The sequence below is a fragment of the Rattus norvegicus genome, chromosome 1, assembly GCF_021556685.1.
Source record: "Rattus norvegicus strain SHRSP/BbbUtx chromosome 1, alternate assembly SHRSP_T2T, whole genome shotgun sequence".
Taxonomy (NCBI): domain Eukaryota; kingdom Metazoa; phylum Chordata; class Mammalia; order Rodentia; family Muridae; genus Rattus; species Rattus norvegicus.
This window is the reverse complement of record NC_141534.1, coordinates 267795208-267816141: the sequence shown is the minus strand read 5'-3', so window position 1 is coordinate 267816141 and position 20934 is coordinate 267795208. Positions and strand designations below refer to the sequence as shown.

The following is a 20934-nucleotide window of genomic DNA, read 5'->3' as shown; positions in this document are numbered from 1 at the left end:
GAAAAACCATTGTCACATAAGGAACTCTTCTTAATTAAACAACAAACCCATGTCAGACTCTGACAACACCGAAAGACAGGTAAGCTTACACAGGATGCATATGTGCGCGCACACATATCTGTACCAGGGCACGCATGGCCTGTCTGCCAGGCTTCTGTGAATATAGAAGTTGTTTCCACAGGTCATCAAAGTCCACAGTACCTAAGGACTAAGGACCTAATATTCTCAAGACTGAGGATAAAATTACTCACACTGGAAAATGTCAAAGCCTCCTAAATCAAGGAAATCTATTATGGCCCACCGCAAAAGTTAGCACAAAGTCCCAACAAGACAATCCAGTGTGCCAAGATCATACTACTACTTCACTGAAGAACACGTGATGAGGGACGGTCAAGGGCATGAACCTGTGATATTTCCTACATGGGGAGGCCAGAGCAATGCACAGCTCGCCTGCTTCCCTGGAGGCAGGGTTATGGCTGCCTTCCTAAGACAATGTGTGTGCACCACTTATGCTCAACTTTGTAGGGCTACCAAGATTAAGAGTCTAAAACAAAAATCTTACTAACAAAGATGGCTGCTTGCACAACAGCTTTCTAATCACTTGCCCTGGTGCAGTATGACAAAATCCTCTTCTGTAGAAGGATCATGTGTGCACACATGCACATGCTTTCCCTGAAAGGTCACAGGCAGGGACAAGTGCCTCAGAGAAAGAGTCTGTGGTTTCAGTGAGTTCAGAGTTCAGCAAGCTTGGAGAACCACAGATGTCTGCCAGCCTTGTCACAGCTGTGACTCTTCCTGGGGAGGAGGCCCTTAGAAAAAGAATCCCAGCTGCATCCCACCCTGGAGTTGGTGAAAGCCCCAGTCACAGAGACTTCTCCTCAACTGTTTGACACACTTTAGAAGGAGTGGAGGTGCTCAGCTCCCATCCACCCCCGGTTGTTATTTCTCAGTGCAGAAGTGACTGTCAGTGAGCATGTGAGGAGAAGAAGCCAGAACAAACCGCCTAGTGGTGAGCTGCAAAGCTGGAAACTCTTTATTGATCTATCTTTTTAGAAATGATACCAATTAAAAACCCTACTGGAATATATTCACCGCAGCACAGTAAGTTGTGAAGGAAATAAATAGAAATATACAGGGGTTGGGGATTTAGCTCAGTGGTAGAGCGCTTGCCTAGCAAGCGCGAGGCCCTGGGTTTGGTCCCCAGCTCTGAAAAAAAAAAAAGAAAAAAGAAATATACAGGTATCCAGCCGATGTTAGGATCGTTGAAAAAACATGCTTCCATTAAAATGATCTAGAGATTATGGAAATTTAAACTGTAACATTAGAACACATATTTATAGAATGTGGACGGTGTGACATCATTGTTATGGAAAACTATTTACAGGAAAGGAGAGATTAGAAAACAGCCACCCACCAGCATTTCTGACCTCAGCCATTCTGACTGGTGTGAGGTGGAATCTCAGGGTCGTTTTGATTAGCATTTCCCTGATGACTAAGTATGTTCAACGTTTCTCTAAGTGCTTCTCAGCCATTTGCAATTCCTCGGCTGCGAATTCTCTATTTAGCTCTGTACTCTACTTTTTAATAGGGTTAGTTGGTTCTCTGGAGTCTAACTTCTTGAGTTCTTTGTATATTTTGAATATTAGCACTCTATCGGATGTAGGGTTGGTAAATAGATATTGGTGAGGATGTGGAGAAAGGAACACTCCTCCATTGCTGGTGGGACCACAAGCTGGTACAACCACTCTGGAAATCAGTCTGGAGGTTCCTGAGAAAATTGGACATAGTACTATACCACTCCTAGACTCAGCTATACCACTCCTGGGCATATATCCAGAAGATGTTCCAACATACAACAAAGACACATGCTCCACTATGTTCATAGCAGCCTTACTTATAATAGCCAGAAGCTGGAAAGGACCCAGATGCCCTTGAACAGAGGAATGGATTCAAAAAATGTGGTACATCTACACAATGGAGTACTACTTAGCTATCAAAAACAGTGACTACATGAAATTCATAGGCAAATGGATGGAACTAGAAAATATCATCCTGAGTGAGGTAACCCAATCACAAAAGAACACACCTGGTATATACTCACTGATAAGTGGATATTAGCCCAAAACCCATAATGCCCATAATACAACCCATAGAACATAAGAAGAAAGAAGTGGATGCTTCAGTCCTGCACTGAGGGGAGAACAGGATGATTGTGGGAGGTGGAGGGAAAGGGGGACTGGGAGGGAGAAAACAAAGGGGGCAGCATCAGGATCTGGAGGAGAGGTGAGAGAGGTACAGAGGGTCAGGAAATCCAACAAAAGCATGTAGCAGGGGGATGAGGAACTGGGGGTAGCCACTGGAGGGTCTCAGACACCAGGGCAACGTGAGGCTCCCAGGACCCAGCGGGGACGTCTTTAGCCGAAACGCACAGAGAAGGGGGTATAGATCTGTAGAGACCTCCTCCAGTAGATAGGCAAGGCCTCCCGGTCGAGGGATGGGGACACCCACCCATCTCAAAGTTTTTAACCCAGAAACATTCCTGTCCAAAGGAAGAACAGGGACAAAACGTGGAACAGAGACTGAAGGAAGGGCCAACCAGGAACTGCCCCACTTGGGGATCCATCCTGTCTGCAGACACCAAACCCAACACTGTTGCTGGAGGCAAGAGGCTCTTGCTGACAGGAACCTGGTGTGGTAGTTCCTGAGTCAGTTCAGCCAGCAACTGACCAATGCAGATGTGGATGCTTGGAGCCAACCATCAGATGGAGCTCAGGGAACCTGGTCGGGGAGCTGGTGGAAGGACTGGAGGAGCCGAGGGGATTGCAACTCCATTAGAAGAACAACATAGGCTGGCATGACCACCAAGTTCTCCCAGAGTCTAGACCACCAACCAAGAAGTGTACCTGGAGGGGACCATGGCTCCAGATACATATGTAGCAGAGGATGGCCTTGTCTGCCAGCAACCAGAGGGGAGGCCCTTGGTTCCAGGGAGGTTTGATGTACCAGCATAGGGGAATGCTGGAACAATGGGGCAGGAGAGTGTGGGTAGGTGGAAGAGCACCCTCATACAGGCAAAGGGGAGGTGGGAAGGCAGATGTGGGGTGGGGGTAACTGGGAAGTGCAATATCATTTGAGATGTAAATGAATGGGATGATTAATTAAAAAAAAAAAAAACAACCATCGCTTCTCGGGCTAACATCAAATGTAGAAAAGAAAACCACCAACCAAAATACAAACATGATCCTCCTGGAGCAATAAGGCTAAGTTGATTTTGTTTTTTAAAATCTTTCAGAATGTTCAGACATTTCATGTAGAGAGAAGGGTATAACTGTTATAAACGGCAGACACGTTATGTGTACACGATGAGGGACGTCTCTTTGCTCAGATGGTTCTGTCAAGTCCAGTGTTACTGGTCTGGGGCTGCTCAGAGATTTATCATGACCATAAGGAAATGTTAATAAAAAGAGGCTTTTTATTTTTAAATACTGGTATCCAATGTGGGACCAGGGCTGTACCTGAGAGCACCCAACCATATCAAGCCAAGGCTTACAGAAAGGCTACAAAGATGGCATATGTGTGCCTACATCAGGGTCTGACTTAACACGGCTGCCATGCAGCTGGCCAAGTTCTCTTTTTTATTAGAGTAAGCAAGTTTGATTACAAAAGCAAAAATAGAAGTTATTCTTCTGACCTACAATCTTGCTGGAACAGCGAATCTTACAAGATCCGTCAATTTAAGAACAGTCTTCCACGTGCAGGGAAAGGGAAGTGAGCTGCTAGGCACAGCTTACGGAAGTTAGGGGCTACAGGTTAGAGGCAGTTCTTACTTTTTGGTCTCTCAGGCACAGTAAATCTACACTTTAAACGCAATGTTAACCACCACACTAGCTCCTGTACTTGTTAGAATGCATGTATGTTGCTGAAGAAGGTTCACATATGTGATAACTATTACATATTACAGCTGGGACCACCCACACCTCTGAACATGCTTCAGTGGTTTCATAAAGTTCCCACAAAAACAGATGTCTGCTAGCTCAGGATGCCACATGTACAAGGAAGATAGACTGTAAACAGAAGTATTCAACTCTTGACCTTTTGACTAAAACAAAGTCAAATTTAAATTGTTCCTTCTCATTCACACTTTAGTCTCAGAAGCAGGAAAGAACATGAAAAAGAAAAATAGAGGGTGTGCACAAGCCCGCCTGCACCTGTATAGAGACGGTGCCGGTAACAGAGGGCATGCACAGGCTGTCCTCCAACCAGCCAGCAGCTGTGGGGAGACACGGTGCAGCTAACAGCAGCCTCTTCTGAGCCCTGACCAAGGGGACTAAGCCAGCAGTCTGCAGGGAGCTGGATCTCGAGGCGCTCTCAGTCCACCTCACTGCTGACTGTTGATCAAGGGCCATTCTCTGAGGTCCACAGCTCTGCGCTGGACCAGCCTAACAATCACATCATATAGCCTTCCAGACAGGGAAGGACAGCTTACAGGTACCAGTGACCTGGGAGAGGAGTGAACGTAGACAGGGGCCAGAGTGCTGCTTCCAACGGCCATCACAGTCTAACCCATCTATGCTGTGTGCTGTCCTAAAGCAAGTACAGCTTTGTCATAAAATAAGTACAATGACACAAATCAACCACAAGATGGTGCTAGCACCACAATGCAACACCAGAGATGCCAAGCACTCGACAGACCTTCCCAGTTCTATCAGACTCAGCCTAAGAGCTTATACATGTTTGTAACTTAAACAACAACAACGACAACTCTCAGAGGGGTTTATTTATTTGTATTTTGTTAAGATACAATCTTAAATCTGAGGGGGGAAAGCCCAACAACCCTGGGTTCAGTACTTTTCTCCTTTCACTGGTTCATTTCCTTTGACTATTCTGACATCATGGTCTCTGTGGGCTAACCTCCTGTGCATCTCCCTCTCAGGGACTGAACTGCTATCACCTGCTAACCCTGAACCAACTATCACACGTGTGTTTGTTTTTCAAGCCCTAGGGAGCTCATGCCAATACTGAAAACGTACATTTCAAGGGCAACAGAATGCATGTGTATTAACAGAATGCATGTGTATTAACAGAACGCATGTGTATTAACAGAACGCATGTGTATTAACAGAATGCATGTGTATTAACAGAACGCATGTGTATTAACAGAACGCATGTGTATTAACAGAACGCATGTGTATTAACAGAACGCATGTGTATTAACAGAACGCATGTGTATTAGCATGTGTATTAACAGAACGCATGTGTATTAACAGAATGCATGTGTATTAACAGAATGCATGTGTATTAACAGAATGCATGTGTATTAACAGAATGCATGTGTATTAGCATGTGTATTAACATGTGTATTAACAGAACGCATGTGTATTAACAGAACGCATGCGTATTTTCAGCTTCTCTGGAGTTCCCCCTCCAAGTTCCATGTTAGAATCCCAACTGCACACGAGTACCGGCATCGCGATGCTTCCAACTCCAGCTGTATTCGGGAACTAAGGGCAGGGTTTGCCACACAGTAGGACTAGATAAGACCTGTTGAAGAAAACCTGAGGTCCACCTGAGCCTCCTTGGTTCCATGGCATGGTATGTTGAAACCCATAATCCACAGCGATGAAATGAAACTGCACACGCTAAAGAACTGTACAAACTGTCGACCACAGGAACTAAGACACAACACGACGTGTTCTCTCTCACTGCAGAAACAGATGTCAGCCGGCAGAAACACCAGCACAACAGTGATCTCCAGAGATAGGAAGGGGAGAGGTGGGCAAAGAGAAATTAGGAGGGGCTAGGTATGGACAAGAAGAATGTTGTGGGGATTAGGAGTCAGAGACAGAGAGTAGATGGACTTGACCTATGCAGAGAGCATGTATGGAAATGCCATGATGAATCCTATTAACATACTAAATTCATATGCATGAATTAGAAAATATTTTAATCTTAAAAACAAAAAGAACTGGTTCAGGGCTCAGTGGTTAAGAGCACTGGCTGCTCCCCCAGGGGAGCCAGGTTCCCAGAACCCTCTTGGCAGCTCAATTACATATCTGTAACTCTAGTTCCAGGGCATCCATGTCCTCCTCTTCCTCTGCTGGCCCGACATGGATGTGGTGCACAGACATACATGAAGGCAAAATACTATGCACATTACTTTAAAATGTTTCAACACCAAGCATGGTAGAGCACAGCTTTAATCCTAGCACTGGGAAGCGAAGGCACGGGTATCTCTGTGCACTCAAGGGTAGCCTGGTCTACACAGTGAGTTCCAGGTGAGCCACAAGTACATAACAAGACTAACCCACCCACCCCACCCCCCCGCAAAAGAAATAGCAACTAAGTAAATCGCTAAAAGCACTGGGGAAAGATGTCTCCTCTCGAATGAAGTTTAAGTTTGTAGTTCCTGATCCCATTTTTCATTGTGGAAGGAAGTATAATTGAAAAAGGAGTACTCATCCAAAAATAGAATTTCCTAAAGTCAAGGAGCCTGCCCGATACTAATCTCCTTGGGAAACAAGTAGATTAAACATGGGTTCGGTGGTGTAGTGAGCTATGGAAGTGATGTAATTTAGCATCCAAAAAGGTTAACAAGCAAAGTTCCAAATGAAACTCATGACCTGAATTGAGCTCTATCTCCTCAGGTTTCCATGCTGAAGCCTCAGCTCCCATCACACAGCATGTGGCTGTGTTGGCGAAGAGGTAGCCACTAGTGAGTACAGGAGACTGCAGAGACAGGAAGCAGCTAGCCACAAACAGGAGAGAAGTCTTATAACAAACGAGGTGACCTTGCCACACCTTTTATGGCCTCCAGACGTAAGGCTCTGTTAAGCCAACCCTCCTAAATGACACATTTGTGGCTGGGTTTAGGGTGGTTTCTTTGGGTTAGGCATTCAAAAGAAAAGGTGTCTTCAAAAGTATTCCATAAAAATGAGACAAGTGATTCCAGAATAATCTAACGTGTTCTGCTGTCACCGCCACTTATCACTGAACAGCAGAATCTTTAAATATAGGGTTAACAAGTTAGCTGTTTTTGGTTCACCCATATAGGGTACAAATTATTAAATCAGTGCAATTTTCTCCCAGCCTCACAATCCTTCTATGAGTAAGCAGTCACCCTTTAGTAGAACAGTTGAAGGTTTGATCTGGCAGAGCACAGGAATCAATGACAGACACTCAGAACCATCTCAGTCCCCAGCCCTGATGGTGCCTTCTTTAAAACTAGGAGCACAGTGGCATTTACATCTCAGTGACTTGTGACTGGAACTTAAATGATCCTCCCAGAGCCCACAAGTTCAGTCCTCCACAAAGAACACTGCTTCGCTTTAGCACTGCTCCACATCAAGATGCCCTGCCTTCCCTTCAGCCCAGGAACAAGAGCCATCAATGGAGACCTCTGAGACTGAGCTACATCAGCCTGACCTCCTTACTCCCAGCTCTGTCAGTCTCCTGTCATGATGCTTGGCTAAGGCAGTGACTAATAAGTCATCTCTTTCCTCACTAAGATGGGAAATCAGGATGCTGCCGAGCCTAAGAGCATTTCCCTTTACCACGCCTTCCCGGGCAGACGGACAGCGCACTCTGCAAGGTGTGCTTCCAAAGAAGCAGCTAAGGGAGAACTGAGAACCAGGAGAACCAGAGGGGCCTTGTAAGTTCTTGACTTCCTCTATAAAGGTGCAGATCCCAGATTCACAAACACAGCAGGTTCACAGTTCAGAATAGAACTGTGTCAATCACATGTAAGGGCCACGTTTTTTACCTGCACATTCTTTATTTTAAATGTGAAAATTATTTATTTGTTGATTAAATTATTGAAGAGTATTAATCTACAGAAATCTTAATTGCGATGCTCACGTACATAATTGTTGGCACTGCATTTCTTTCTCTATCTCTTTATCATTTACAGTATTATCAGTGCTCATACCTGAATTCTACAACGGCAGTGAAATCCAAATGACAACTGCGGTACACTTGGCCTCCTGTCGAATCCCATCCTACAAATCAACAGCTCTCTGTTCTCCCTACCCCTCCCCAGAAGTCCATTTTCCTTTTTGTTTCTGGGTCTGACCACTCTAGAAACGTCATACAAGGCAACACATGCCTCATCTGCCTTTTGGGACTGACCTGTTTCCCTGTGTCTATGGCCCTCAAGGTCCACTGGGCTGTATCACAAGGCTGAGCGTTCCTTCCTATGCAGACTTTAGTGGGTCTCTTAGGTCAGCAGAGGGTGCGTTAGCTGCTGCTGTGAAATGCTATGAAATCAGACCACTTCGAATCTGAGCTCATCTTATACATGTATAACCAAGAGGACTTTTTTGTTTTGTTTTGGGGTCTTAGGATTTTGTTTTGTGCTGGTTTGGTTTTGGTTTATAAGACAAAATTTCTCTGTGTGGCCCTGTATGTCCTGAAAGTCACTTTGTAGACCAGGCTGACCTCAGCCTCAGAGACCCGCCCGCTTCTGCTCTTCATGTGCTGGAATTAGACGTGCGCTCTACCACCGCCTGGCTGACCGCTCAATTGTCCTTCCCACTGTCAGTATTAATCATCTTAACATTGTTCTTTTCTATTTCTTTTAGTAAATTTCCTATAAAGTGGTAGGGCCTCTCACTGAACGCAGTGTTCAAACTGGCTAGGACAGCCGACCAGCTCTACAGATCCTCCTCTCTCCGTGCCTTGCCCCTCTGACTTCCCTACCCCACCACCCCCACCCCCAACCCCCAAATACACACACTACCAGGATTAGAGACTGTACAGCCTCGCCCGTTGTCTACGTGAAACTTGGGTCTTCGGGCTTGTAAGGCAGCCGACTCACGGGACATCCTCTCAGGCTTGTGAACTATAAAGGACTAGAAAACTCGGTGTTGGGGTTGGGGATTTAGCTCAGTGGTAGAGCGCTTGCCTAGCAAGCGCAAGGCCCTGGGTTTGGTCCCCAGCTCCGAAAAAAAAAAAAAAAAAAAAAAAGAAAACTCGGTGTTGACATCCTAACCAATGCTAAATACTAGCAAGTATTGTATAGACTTGAAGACTGTGTGATTTGGCTCTGGCTAGAGCCATGTCCCCCAAACACCACCATGGGTACCTCTAGCCCCTGTGCCCTCCAAGTCATAAACGGGTCTGCTCATCCTCTGCAGGAGCCCCAAGACTGCTCACTTAATGCTGACTATGGCAAGGGGAGGAAACAGTAAAGAATGCAGCAACAGTGAAGTAAACACTCCAGGGATGAGAGGGCAGAACTGAACTCACAAAATCCGTTTCCAGTTTCCCCATTTCTTGCTTGTAGCTCCTCATTCTGTTGCTGTACATTCCTCGACTTTGGGGTGGGATTTCTCGAACTTCCAAGTCCATCTGTTCGAGCTAAGGTGGGGAAGAAAAAAATGTGAACCATGTTAGTATTCTTTATTTACCCAAATGTTATGGCTAAAAGGCCTGGATTCTAACTCCTAAGTGCAGAGCTGAGAAAGTAGGCCCACGGTGCGGGCAGCTCCCGATCAGTGACTTCAGGACTGCTTTAGAGCTCACTTCCTCATCAGCTCAGGAAGCAGCTAAAGAATGATAGGGCTGCCACGCTGTGTGCTTTGTCAAGAGTTTGTTTTGAAAAACGTGCATTAATCAGTCCCCATCATTAATCTGTTCTCAGTATCCTGGGAGCAGCCCAATGTTTAGTCCAACCTGACCATGAGTGTCCAACAGGAGACTGTTTCCTGTGACTTGGGCATGTGGGGAAATCTCTTTGGTAAAGTCTTTCCTCGATAGGGTAATCACATACAAACAACATGTGACCTCAGCCTCCAGCCAAACCCTTACACACTAAAGCCACACTCACAGATGAGGAGTTAAACTGATACATCAATAGGCTAGCTACACCTTGCTCACTGAAATACAAGGCATGGTTCAGCCATCTGCCACCCTACTCTCTTCTGGAGCATTCTAACACATTAGTTCATGACCAATACAAGTTTATCACCTGCTGTACAGTGGTGGAGACAGGATAACTACAGTAGAATGCAGGTGGACAAAAAGCAATTGTAGTTAAGATGTGCACTTATATGAGAAAATAAGATACTTTTAATTAACCCTTTTCAGAGAGTGATCATGGAATGGATGCTGTTCCTCATAAATGAGAAGTGGCGACCAACTAAATCACATACCAAGCGTTTAAAAGTACTTCTCTGAAATCACCAGTGTTTCCTGCTTCTGTGTTTTAGTTCTTAAGTTAGCATACAAAGAGAAGGCTGTACTATGGCAATCGCATACACACTGTGTTCTTACTTGTCCAAGCCCCGTCTCCCTCCTGCTGGCTGACTTCCCACATTAGTCTGTCTTCCCCCATGTCGTGTGCACTCAGTGACCTGCTCTTTCTTTCCCATATCCTTAAGAACTCATTGCTGCTCAGTCACCTTCCTAATCCAGGGCATCTCCCTCTCCCCACATAACCTCTTCTCTCAAATCTAGGAGCTAGAAAACAAGAAATCTTTGTTTCTGAGTCTGGCCCATTTACACTTAGCATAATGGTTTCCGGTTCCACTCACTTTCCTGCAAATGTCACCATGCCATTTTTCTTTACAGCAGATACAATTCCACTATATATGTGCCACATCTCTTTATCCATCATAAGTGGGTGGACGTTAAGCTGCTTCCATGGCTTGGCTACTGTGTACTGCGCAGCAGTAAATATGGATGTGGGTTGGAGAGATGGCCCACTGGTTAAGAGCCCTGACTACAGCACTGATTACTCTTCCAGAGGTCCTGAGTTCAAATCCCAGCAACCACATGGTGGCTCACAACCTTCTGTAATGAGATCTGATGCCCTCCTCTGGTGCATCTGAAGACAGCTACAGAGTACTTATATATAATAAATAAATCTTTAATTTAAAAAATGGATATGTATCTCTGTGGCAGGACACAAGTCCACTGGGCATATGCAGTGGTGGCAGCCCTGCATCGTCCCGCATTTCTACCTTTAGTGGTTTAAGAATCCTCCACAGTGACTCCCGCATGCCTCTGCCAGCTTCCGTTCATGGCAGCAGAGATGGGCCCTGTTTCCTTATGAGCTTCACAGTACTGGTCACCTTTTGATTTTTGTTTTTTAGACAGTGTCCAGGCTGGCCTTGAACTTACTACATACCTGCGGAGAGGATGACTCTCTGCCCTCCTGACCCGTCCTGAGATGACATCATTTGCCCTGCCTGACCTGCTGTCCTCTTGATATTAGCCACGCTGACCAGGTGAAATGGAGCCCACAGTTGCTTTAGTTCGCATCGCCCTGATGGGTAAGGATCCAGAGCGTTTTTACCAGGCTCTCTTTTTACTAGAACTGTTTTTCTGGTGTCTAGTTTTTGGAGGTTTTTGTATTTCCTACATTGTAGCTTCCCCTGGCCCCGCCTGAAGTAGAGCTGGCAAAGCCTTTCTCCCATTCTGTCAGGTGTCTCTTCCCTCCAGGAGTTCTTGGCCCTGTGATCAATTTCAGGGCATCTTATCTGTCAGAATTCTATTCTGTGATGTTAGAGTCCTTTTAGAAGGCCCTGCTTCTGTCTGTATCTTACAGTGTTTTCCGAGTTAGAGAGACAACTTAGGGGTAGAGACACTTGCTGCTTTCCAGAGGGTCTGTCTGGGTTTGCTAGAATCTCTGTCAGGAGACTCGAAGCCTCCTGTAAATCCAGCTTCAAGGGATCTGACACCATTTACTGGTCTCTGTGAGCATCCACACACATGTGTGAGCACAACAACAACAACACACACACACACACTCTCTCTCTCTCTCTCTCTCTCTCTCTCTCTCTCTCTCTCTCTCAAATAAATCTTTTAAAAAGTATTTTTCAAATGCTTGCCCTAGCAGTGTCAAGCTTTTTGTAGACATTTGGTTCATTTTCAACTGATTTCTGTGCAGAGAGGTAAGGCTGGAGTCTTTCTTCTAGATGTGAAATGCAGTGTTCACAACACCACTTGCTATGTTACTATGGCTCTGCAGTATAATTTGAAATTGGATTTCATGATGCTTTGAGCATTGTTGTTTCTGCTCAGAGTAATGCTTTGGCTGCATGGGGTTCTTTGTGCATCCATATGAATTTTGGATTGCTCTTTCTAGCTTTGTGGAGAATGACAGTGGGGTTTTAATGGGAAGTACATTGACTGTGTACATAATTTGTAACAATATAGTCATTTTCATAATTTTGTCACTTCATAAGCACAAGTCTCTTCAACATCTTCAGTGTCGTAAAGTTTAGTACAGAGGTGGCTCATCTCCTTCACAGGTTTGTTCCCATTCATTTTCTTACTTTGAAGAATTGTGAATGGGAAATCTTTCCTGATCTTTCTTGGCAATTTCATTCATTACTGACTTGTGCATCATGATTTTCTATCTGACAGCTTGGCTGCAAATGCACAGCAGATTTAGTGGAGTCTTTAAAACAGGGCTATGTCATCTTGAAAGGGTGAGTTTGGCCTCTTCCTTTCCCAGTTGTACTCTTCATTTTGTTCTCATCAGATTGTTCTAGCTAAGACTCCAGCACTGCACTGAATAGGACTGGAGAGAGGGCGTCTTTGAAAATAGTTAACTGCTGGCAAAGTGACATGTGTCTTGTTGGAATTCAGAAGAGCAACATAGATTCGTTTTGTTTTCACAATACTCACGTAGCCACTGAAGAGTAGAAGACATGGTCAGTACAAAAAGTACAGTGTCCACAGACTGCGATAAACCATGATTGGCAGTGACACAAAAACTACCAAGCTTTCCGTTAGGTTCCTCATCAAAAGAACAGCACATAATATAAATTATCATCCAAACTGATAAACTGACCAGCTTTCTCTCAGTGTCGAGTAAACAGAACATCTTCAGATGGTAAAGAAAAATAGCAGTTCTGAAGAGGAGAGCAAGCTGCCAGGGAGAGCAGTGTGAAAAGGCATCAACATCACTTCTTGGCATCTCAGCTAAGATCAAGTAAAACAAAATCTCAAGACCAAAGACCTGACCAGCTGGGTCCTTTGTAGTCATCGTAGCAACTGGAGGGAACAAGTGTCCTGATGGGCTGCTCACATCTAAAGTCAGCCTCTGCACATGAAAGCCAAGAGGTTGGGAGAAACACTTAATACAAAGAGAGATCGAAGGAAGAAAAAAGAATGAAGAAGAAAAACAGGCATCAGAATGGTAGAAATGGAGGTGGAGACAGTGGCAGCCACCACAGAACAAAGAAATCATGTGGGAGGGAGACTCTGGCCATTCTGACCATGAGAACCAGAAACTGTGAAAATGCAGGAATGCCTCTGTGGGAGCCAGTCCCCAGGAAAGGTCTGCTGTGTAAGCCCGAAGCTGCTGCTGCTTCTGGAGGCTCCATTAACAAATATTCTCACGGAAGCAGCACTGAGAGACGTCAGGCTCAGCAGGTGCCTCTAGAGAAGCCTCCGCCTTCCCAGAGACTCACAAAGTCCTTGAGCTGCCTGATGGTCCAAGGAGGTACTGCAAAAAAACAGCCTCCAAGAAGCCTGCATCCCTAGCCATGTCTACAAGAGCTACAAGAGCAAGTAATAGCAGTTAATGGGAACTCATCACTCTCTCAGCACAGATAACTGAAAAACACCAGTGTCTGCCCTTCAGTACTCAGAAAAGCCACTCGCTCACTTGGTCCGACACACAGCAACAATCTAATGGTTTCTACAATAGTTGGCTTTTAAAACCCAAAACTGGAATGAAACACTTCTCTCTCTTTTGCTCACTGACTTAAGGATTGCTATGAAAAAGCAGTGTTTGAGCCAGGACTCTCCATGCACCTCGTCCAGGCACAAAACCCAGAGTGCACAGTAGAGTGTGGGACCTCAGATGGGTTTCCTAGCCTTTCTAAGCCCCAGTCCTCATCTAGAATAGTGGTGACAACAATCCTGGCGTCACCCTCCCATGATTCTCTGATGCTCCTACAGGGTCCCCTGAGCATGAATGTGATGCTCTAACAACACTGTCCACGCTGTGTCTCAAAGTCCATCCACAAAGGGTGACACTAAAGGACGAAATCATAGGTCTCTCTGGACAAGGGCAGCCTTATTCCCAGGCTTCGTGCTCCCAGTGGAAGTGAGAGTTTGCATCCCGACCCTGTGGAAACTGGGGCTCAGGGACAGTAAGCAACCAAGACGAGACTCTGGCAGCTACTTCTGTAGTGACACAGGCTTCAGTTTTGGGCTTAGGAGTTGCGTGTCTTGCAGGCTGAGGGAAATAGCTCCGTCAGCAAAGTGCTTGTCACATGAATGCGAGGAGCTGAGCTCTGATCACTAGAACCACACAAAACTTGCTGTGGCAAGATGCATGCCTGTAACTTCAGTAATGTCTGCTTGAAAGTAGACACAGGATCCCTGGACTGGATAGACAAGCCAATGTAGTTCAATCAGTGACCCTGGGGTCTAGAGGGAGACCCTGCCTCAAAAAATAAGGTGAAGAGAATTGAAGAAGATACCTGATAGCAACTTCTGGCCTCCACATCCATATGTACTTATGTGCACATATACACATGGGAACATGTACCCCCACACACGTACACACAATGTAAATGAATATGTAAACACACACATACACAAGAAATCTCCCGTCTTCTGTGGGCATCCATGTGATGGAAATCTCAGACCTCTGTCAGTTATGAAAGACAACCCTGCTCTCTCAGGTGTTGTGAGAAAACTAAGATGACAACACAATATGCTTCCCCCAATATGAGGTGTGCTGTGCTACTACCAAATGCTAGCCACTAGGACCATGCACTAAGACACTAGTTCTTGGGAGATGTACTCTGAAGAAATATAAATTAGAGGTTGACATTTGGTGAGCCACCTTTATTAAAAAGAAGAAAACCTCTACAAGCTATTAAATTTCCTTTAGTCTGCAAAGGAATGAACTTGCAAAGGAATGAACTGTCACGTGGAAACCTGGTGGTCCATGCATGTCCACAGCATGCACAGCAGGCTTTGGGGTCTGGCTCAAGGGGTTGTGTTCAATACACCTCGCAGGCTACGCACCAGTTCTCTGGCCTCTTCGAGCTGTTTCTCCACGTTGGCAACCATTTGCTTCTTCTCATCTAAAACAAGCAATAATATCAGAGAAATAATAATTATACAACACACGATGAATATCAGGGGTTCTCGACCTTCCTAATGCCCTTTACTCAGCTGCTCATGATGTGGTGACCCCCAACCATAAAATTATCTTCATGCTACTTTATAACTGTAATCTTGGTATAAGTCATAATGTAAACATCTGTTTTAACTCTTGGTCTTAGGCTGCAAAAGAGTTCCTGATCCACTGGTTAAGAACCACGGCTCTAAAACCTATTTTAATATATCCTTCTCTTTTCTGATCAACCAGATCAGAAAATGTAAAGCAAACAGAACATTCTTTGGTACGTTACAAACTACACTGAACATTGACTCTGCAGGATGTGGAAATTCAACCCAAGGAAGGGCCAAGTTTTTAAGAGGTGTCATATATTTATAAGGGAGACTAATAAGAATTTTGTTCTCTGGAAGATATCATCCCCAAAATGGCAGATACAGTGGTGACCAGAGGGATTTGCTAGTCATCATTGTAATAAATTGGAATCACTGACTTGTGACTATAATTTAAAACTCATATGTAAAAACACTTCTCCAAACCGGGCAAGATCTTGTAACTCTTTACTCTTGTGCTTTCAGTAATGTTAAGGATAAGGTATGAGGGCTGGAGAAAGAGAGGGCTCAGCAGTTCAGAGCACAGTTTCTGCAGGGGACTAGGGCTCAGTTCCTACCACATATATGGTGGCTGCCAACTGTCTGTAGCTCCAGGTCCAGGACATCTGAGCCTTGTTTTGGCCTCCACCAGCCCTTGAGCATGTGGTGCGCGCACATGCAAACATTTACAGACATAAAACAGAAACTTTTAAATGTTTTTAAACTATAAAGGATGATAACTGCAATAGGTATTTAGAGTCTTTGCTTCTGACTCCAAAGCCACGGTCTCAACACTGGGTCGGGATCCTGGACAACAAACAGTTTCTTTTTAAACTCTGGCCAGGATTTTCTAAATGGATTGTAAAATGGGGGGAAAAGCAAATAAACAAACAAAACTGGGAAACTCCCAAGCAGGGAGTGCTCTGAGTGTCCTCCCGTTACTTCCGTACTCCATTTGCTCAGTAGTAGCGGGTTCTTCCGTGTAACTTGTTACAGCCCACGGGAGTCTGAGAGTTACTGCTTAGGTTTGTAGGATTCTCGCCTGGATCCTGGAGTACCAAAGGACATTAGGCTTAAAAAGTGAAAGAATCAGGGGCTGGGGATTTAGCTCAGTGGTAGAGCGCTTACCTAGGAAGCGCAAGGCCCTGGGGTTCGGTCCCCAGCTCCGAAAAAAAGAACCAAAAAAAAAAAAAAAAAAAAAAAAGTGAAAGAATCCTTTCTCGTTTTAACCACAAAGATGTGAATAAAGTATGGACTTCAGTCAATAACAAATGATGTGACCCGGGACTGGTGGCAAATAGATCAGGGCGAGGTGTTAACAGGGGACATTGGCACGTGGAAAGGACGAGACATTTTGCCATTGTTAGATAATTTCAACTATTCTAAAAGTAAAACATTTCAGGCCAGGGGTATAGCTGACTGAGTATGCATTTACCAAGAGATAAGGCCTTAGGTCTCACACCCAGTACCACAAATCCAAAATGAAGTCATGACTTAAACTGACTAACCTGTCTAAGAGAACGAGATTCCTCTGTGTTTACAGTGTAGGCGATGTGTACAAATGTAAAAATGAAACGTGTGTGTAGATGCTCACTTGACACAAATTTGTGTTTGTTACCCAAAGATGACTAAAATTGCATACATACTTGTGTATAACGCATAACTGGGCTATACATAGCAGCTGACAGCTGTCTCTCCAATACAGCAACTGAAAGGTCTATCTGGCAGCTTCAATGGTCTCCTAAACTTTGCAGGGTGTGCCGGCTACTCCATTAGACTCAAGGGCTCCTTCCAGGTGATACCTGTTTTGCAGCATCTCTGTTACTTCCCTCCCTCCATTCCCTTCTCTTGATCACCAGAATTCAATACCATTTCTACTTCCGTGCCCCAAAGCCCTGACTGCCCATTTCTCTTCAGTCGTAGCTTTGCATCAAGAGACTCTAGTTTAGGCACAGAAAGGATGAAAGAAGTGGGAGGTGACACTTCGATGACAGGCCTGAAGAGCTGGATCCTAGCCACTGCCCACTGCTGACTGAAGCCCTGCAGAGGAACATAAGGGCATCTACCAAGGGCTAGCTAGCTTGTTCTGCCGGTGTGCCGTGCTCCATTCGCATCCTAGTATGGTGAGACTGAAATGAGCGCCCTTCCTTCCCACTCTAGAGGAGGAAGAGGCAAGCTTACAGAGTCAACGAGTCTGTCCACAGCTACATGTATAGTAAGTTTAGGCAGAAGTGGGACCCTAAACAGGTCCAATACCAGCAGCCTGATCTTGATCGCTCTGTCAGGATACATTTTTGATACATTCTAACTGTAACCCTAATGGGATTCACAATTGACCGTGGGCAGATAAAGAAGTAATTGCAAAGTGAAACTCTGCTGAAGACCCTCCAAGATGCCCGCCTGCTGTGATGGAAGCTCCGATTTCTTCTGCTAAGACATTCACTCCCATCACAACAAAACTCAGGAAAGTAACGTGAGCTATAGTCTTGGCTCATCGATTTGCCTGACTTTCCCACAGAATAGTCATCTTTAAATTCAGTAACCACACTGTGTTAAGGGACTCACCCATCTGAAGATCACGGCCATTAAACTTAGTTAAGATTCAAACACTTCGGGGGGAGGGTTGGGAGGGGAACACCCATAAGGAATGGGAGGGGGGAGGGGGATGTTTGCCCGGATACCGGGAAAGGGAATAACACTCGAAATGTATATAAGAAATACTCAAGTTAATTAAAAAAAAAAAAAAAGAATCAAACACTTCAAGAGCAAAGTTTTTTTTAATTGATAAATTATTACAGAGTAATCAGTTTCTTTTTAAAATAAAGTTTCAGGACGTTCTTTTTTGTCTCTTCCCATTCTCTTTGGAAGTCTCCTGAGCATCTGCACAGGCACAGCAGGGAATGGCTCAACTCCACAGAGTCCCAGCACTGCAGCTTAAATAAGCTGTTACCTGGGGGAATGGGCTGCTTTGACTTTAAAATTTGCTCCAATTTTTTAATCTTTTTAGTTCAAATAAATTCCAGCTCCTCTCTAGGTCTTTTTCAGCTGAGTGACACAACCACTCTGATGCTGTGGGGTATTATACAGTAATTATTGTGTTAATTAATATAATTACTGGTAACTATATAATCCCACAGCAAGCACACTGCTTTTGTCATGCTTATACTGTTAATTCCTGTTAGTTCACAAATTCATGTAAAACTATCTTTTTCTATCAATTAGGAGCAGGCTAAAAAGGGAGCAAGCACATCAAGAGGAAAACCACTGTATTTTCAAGAGTCATTTAATTATTCAAATAAGCATACTTTTTTCCCACAGTGCCAACAATACAATCTCCTTTCAAATGAAAAAAAAAACGATTGCCCTGTGTGGGTCTCACATTACACTAAATATAAGGACAGGGATAACAGTATCTTTATTTTTTTTAAATAATTCAAATGTTTCCTTCTATGTGACAAGAATTTTAAACACAGAGGCAAGAAAACTCAATTGTAACAAAAATCTAGTTTATTAGAGTCTTCACAGCTTTGTACCCAGTCTCTCAGTACTATTTAAAAGAAAAAGAGAGAGAAAAAAAATGTTTCTTCTGCTAAAAAAGAAACAAACAAAAAACACATTAAAATTCAAAATAAGCAAAATCCAACTGCAACTGAACGTCTGAGGCTCTGGGACTCATTTCAAAGGCAAGATTCTCAGACAACAAGGGCAACAAAATCAAAATGGTCTTGGGCAATGGAGCCAAGTGGTATTGAAGAGAACAGGCAAGGTGAAGTATCATCAAGGCAGGAGGCCATCACCCACTTTGTAAAAATCTGTGAGGCAACACAGCTCGTGGTATGTGCTACCTAGGTTCTCTCCCCTTGCTTCCTTCCTTGAACTCATCAACCTCTTTTAGACATCATCAACCTCTTTCAGACATCATCCCCCTCCTTCAGAGCTAAGAGGGACTTGAGGAGGTTACTGGGATGGAGGTTCAGAGGCTGGGAGCAAAAATCCCTTGTAACAGAAGACAGGTGGGGTGGGGGCATGGGGACGAGGAAGAAAATCATTTATAAACAAAGATTAAGGGAAATTCTGGACAGGGAATGAGGAGCAGCTTAGGTTCAAGAGAAGTTACTGCTGTCATCTTGGGTTGGGCTGATCAGGTAAGAAAGTGAAGATACCCACAATTCTGCAGACCAATGAGAATCATCTCTTCTAGACAGTATGTTCCAGAGCTGAAGTAGAGGCAAGTTCAGCAGCCCAATGATCACTCAATTTCCCTAATGAAACTGAGCCAAAAAATAAGTAAATAAAACTCATAATTTGTTACTAACTATTCAAGTTAAATCTGTACTTAAAGAAAAGCCCTAAAACACTACACAAGATATATTCCAAGTCACAGGATACACTGCAATCACCTGTTCACAAAAAAAAAAAAAAAAAAAAAAAAAAGAAAGAAAGAAAAAAGAAAAAAATTCTGAGCCCTTAGAAAAGAAATGTTAAGAAAATCAGACAAGGCCCCCACCTTCACACTGTTGACAACCTAGCAAGGAGAGTGATAGAGTGATACCTGGGTATGCTAATTTTAAAAGTGTGCAAAATTGCACTGTACCAAGTTTTATATAAAATTGGGTTATATATATATACCCAAGAAGGATGAGAAACACAGAATCAAGGCAGAGGTCTGAAAAATATGAATTCTAACAAGAGCTAACACACAGGGCTTCACAGATGTGTATTAGTTAATCTTGACAACAGCCCTAAGAGAGAGGTACGATTCTCTCGAACCAAGAAGGAAGTTTTGAAGGATAACGAAAACTTGCCTAGGAGACAACTTGTAAGTGGCAAGAGTTTGATTTGAATTCAGGCATCCTAGCTCGTCACTCTAGTGTGCCACGGATAAGGATAACAGTATTATTTACTAAAACCACAACTCTGCTGCATTTACTGATCCGTAATCTTGACACTTCATACAGTTCCTTTGAATACTCTTATATTTTACAAACGACAAAAAGAAAAGAAAAAAGAAAAAAATCAAGATGTAGAGCAATGTTTCCAAGGTCATACAAGCCTTTAAAAAGCGGTGGGGTAGGAAGTCGGCACCACCACCACCCCCCCCCCAAATGGTTTCCATGCAGAAGACACTTTGCATTTGAAGCACATTTGGTCCCTATCATAACCAACCAAGAACTCATTCCTCCCCGGCCGCCAGCACCGCCCACACCAGCCTCGCGCCCTGGAGACCAGCATTCCCAGGCAGCGTTCCGCGCCCCAGGCTCTCCAGGCCGCCCCCGCCCGGCCGGGCAGGGTACTCACCGGGAGGGAGTCGAGGGACCCTGGAAATCTTGCTGGTGATCTCAGCAGTGAGCACTGCGAAGTCCTGCTCGTACCCTTCGAAGTCGGCTGACATGGCAGCTCCGGAACGGCCGGCCGGAGCCGGGTTCTATCTCAGAGCAGGACTCACGAAGGGCGCCTGGCCTCGGCGCAGGGACCCAGGGAAGAAGTCTTTAACAGCTCAGCGGGAACCCGGGACAACTCCCAGCCCAGCCGCTTCCTGGTTGCTCTACACAGTCCCTGTCCTCCGGAAACTGCACTGCCTGCGCCTTTTCTTTTCCACTCAATCCTCGAACGTAAAGCTAAGGAAAAAGTTCACTTTCAATGACTCCCCTTTTTAAAAAAAAAAGATAACTACGAAAACCAGCATGCTCTCGGGTATCACAGAAAACACTTCCCCGCACTGCACGTCTAGGGAAAGCTGGTGCTCCCCCAAGTTCT

The 20934-nt window shown here is 44.6% G+C and overlaps 1 protein-coding gene across 24 annotated transcripts in view; it reads right to left on the bottom strand.

The window, feature by feature from the left end:
• The window catches only part of Vti1a (vesicle transport through interaction with t-SNAREs 1A), a 307420-nt gene extending 286694 nt beyond the window's left edge, over positions 1–20726 (bottom strand). For 23 of the 24 annotated variants that reach the window (XR_015639359.1, XR_015639357.1, XR_015639362.1 and 20 more), the window contains exons 1-3: positions 20476–20726; positions 14992–15050; positions 9244–9354 (exon numbers count right to left, since the gene is read on the bottom strand). Coding sequence is in view for 21 of the 24 variants with exons in the window: in XM_087587681.1 (XP_087443807.1) it covers positions 9244–9354; positions 14992–15050; positions 20476–20569 (264 nt within the window). In the remaining 3 variants the exon portion in view is untranslated. The remainder of the gene's footprint in view (positions 1–9243; positions 9355–14991; positions 15051–20475) is intronic. The other variant, NM_023101.1, reaches the window with a different exon arrangement.
• Between the last annotated feature and the right edge of the window lie 208 nt (positions 20727–20934).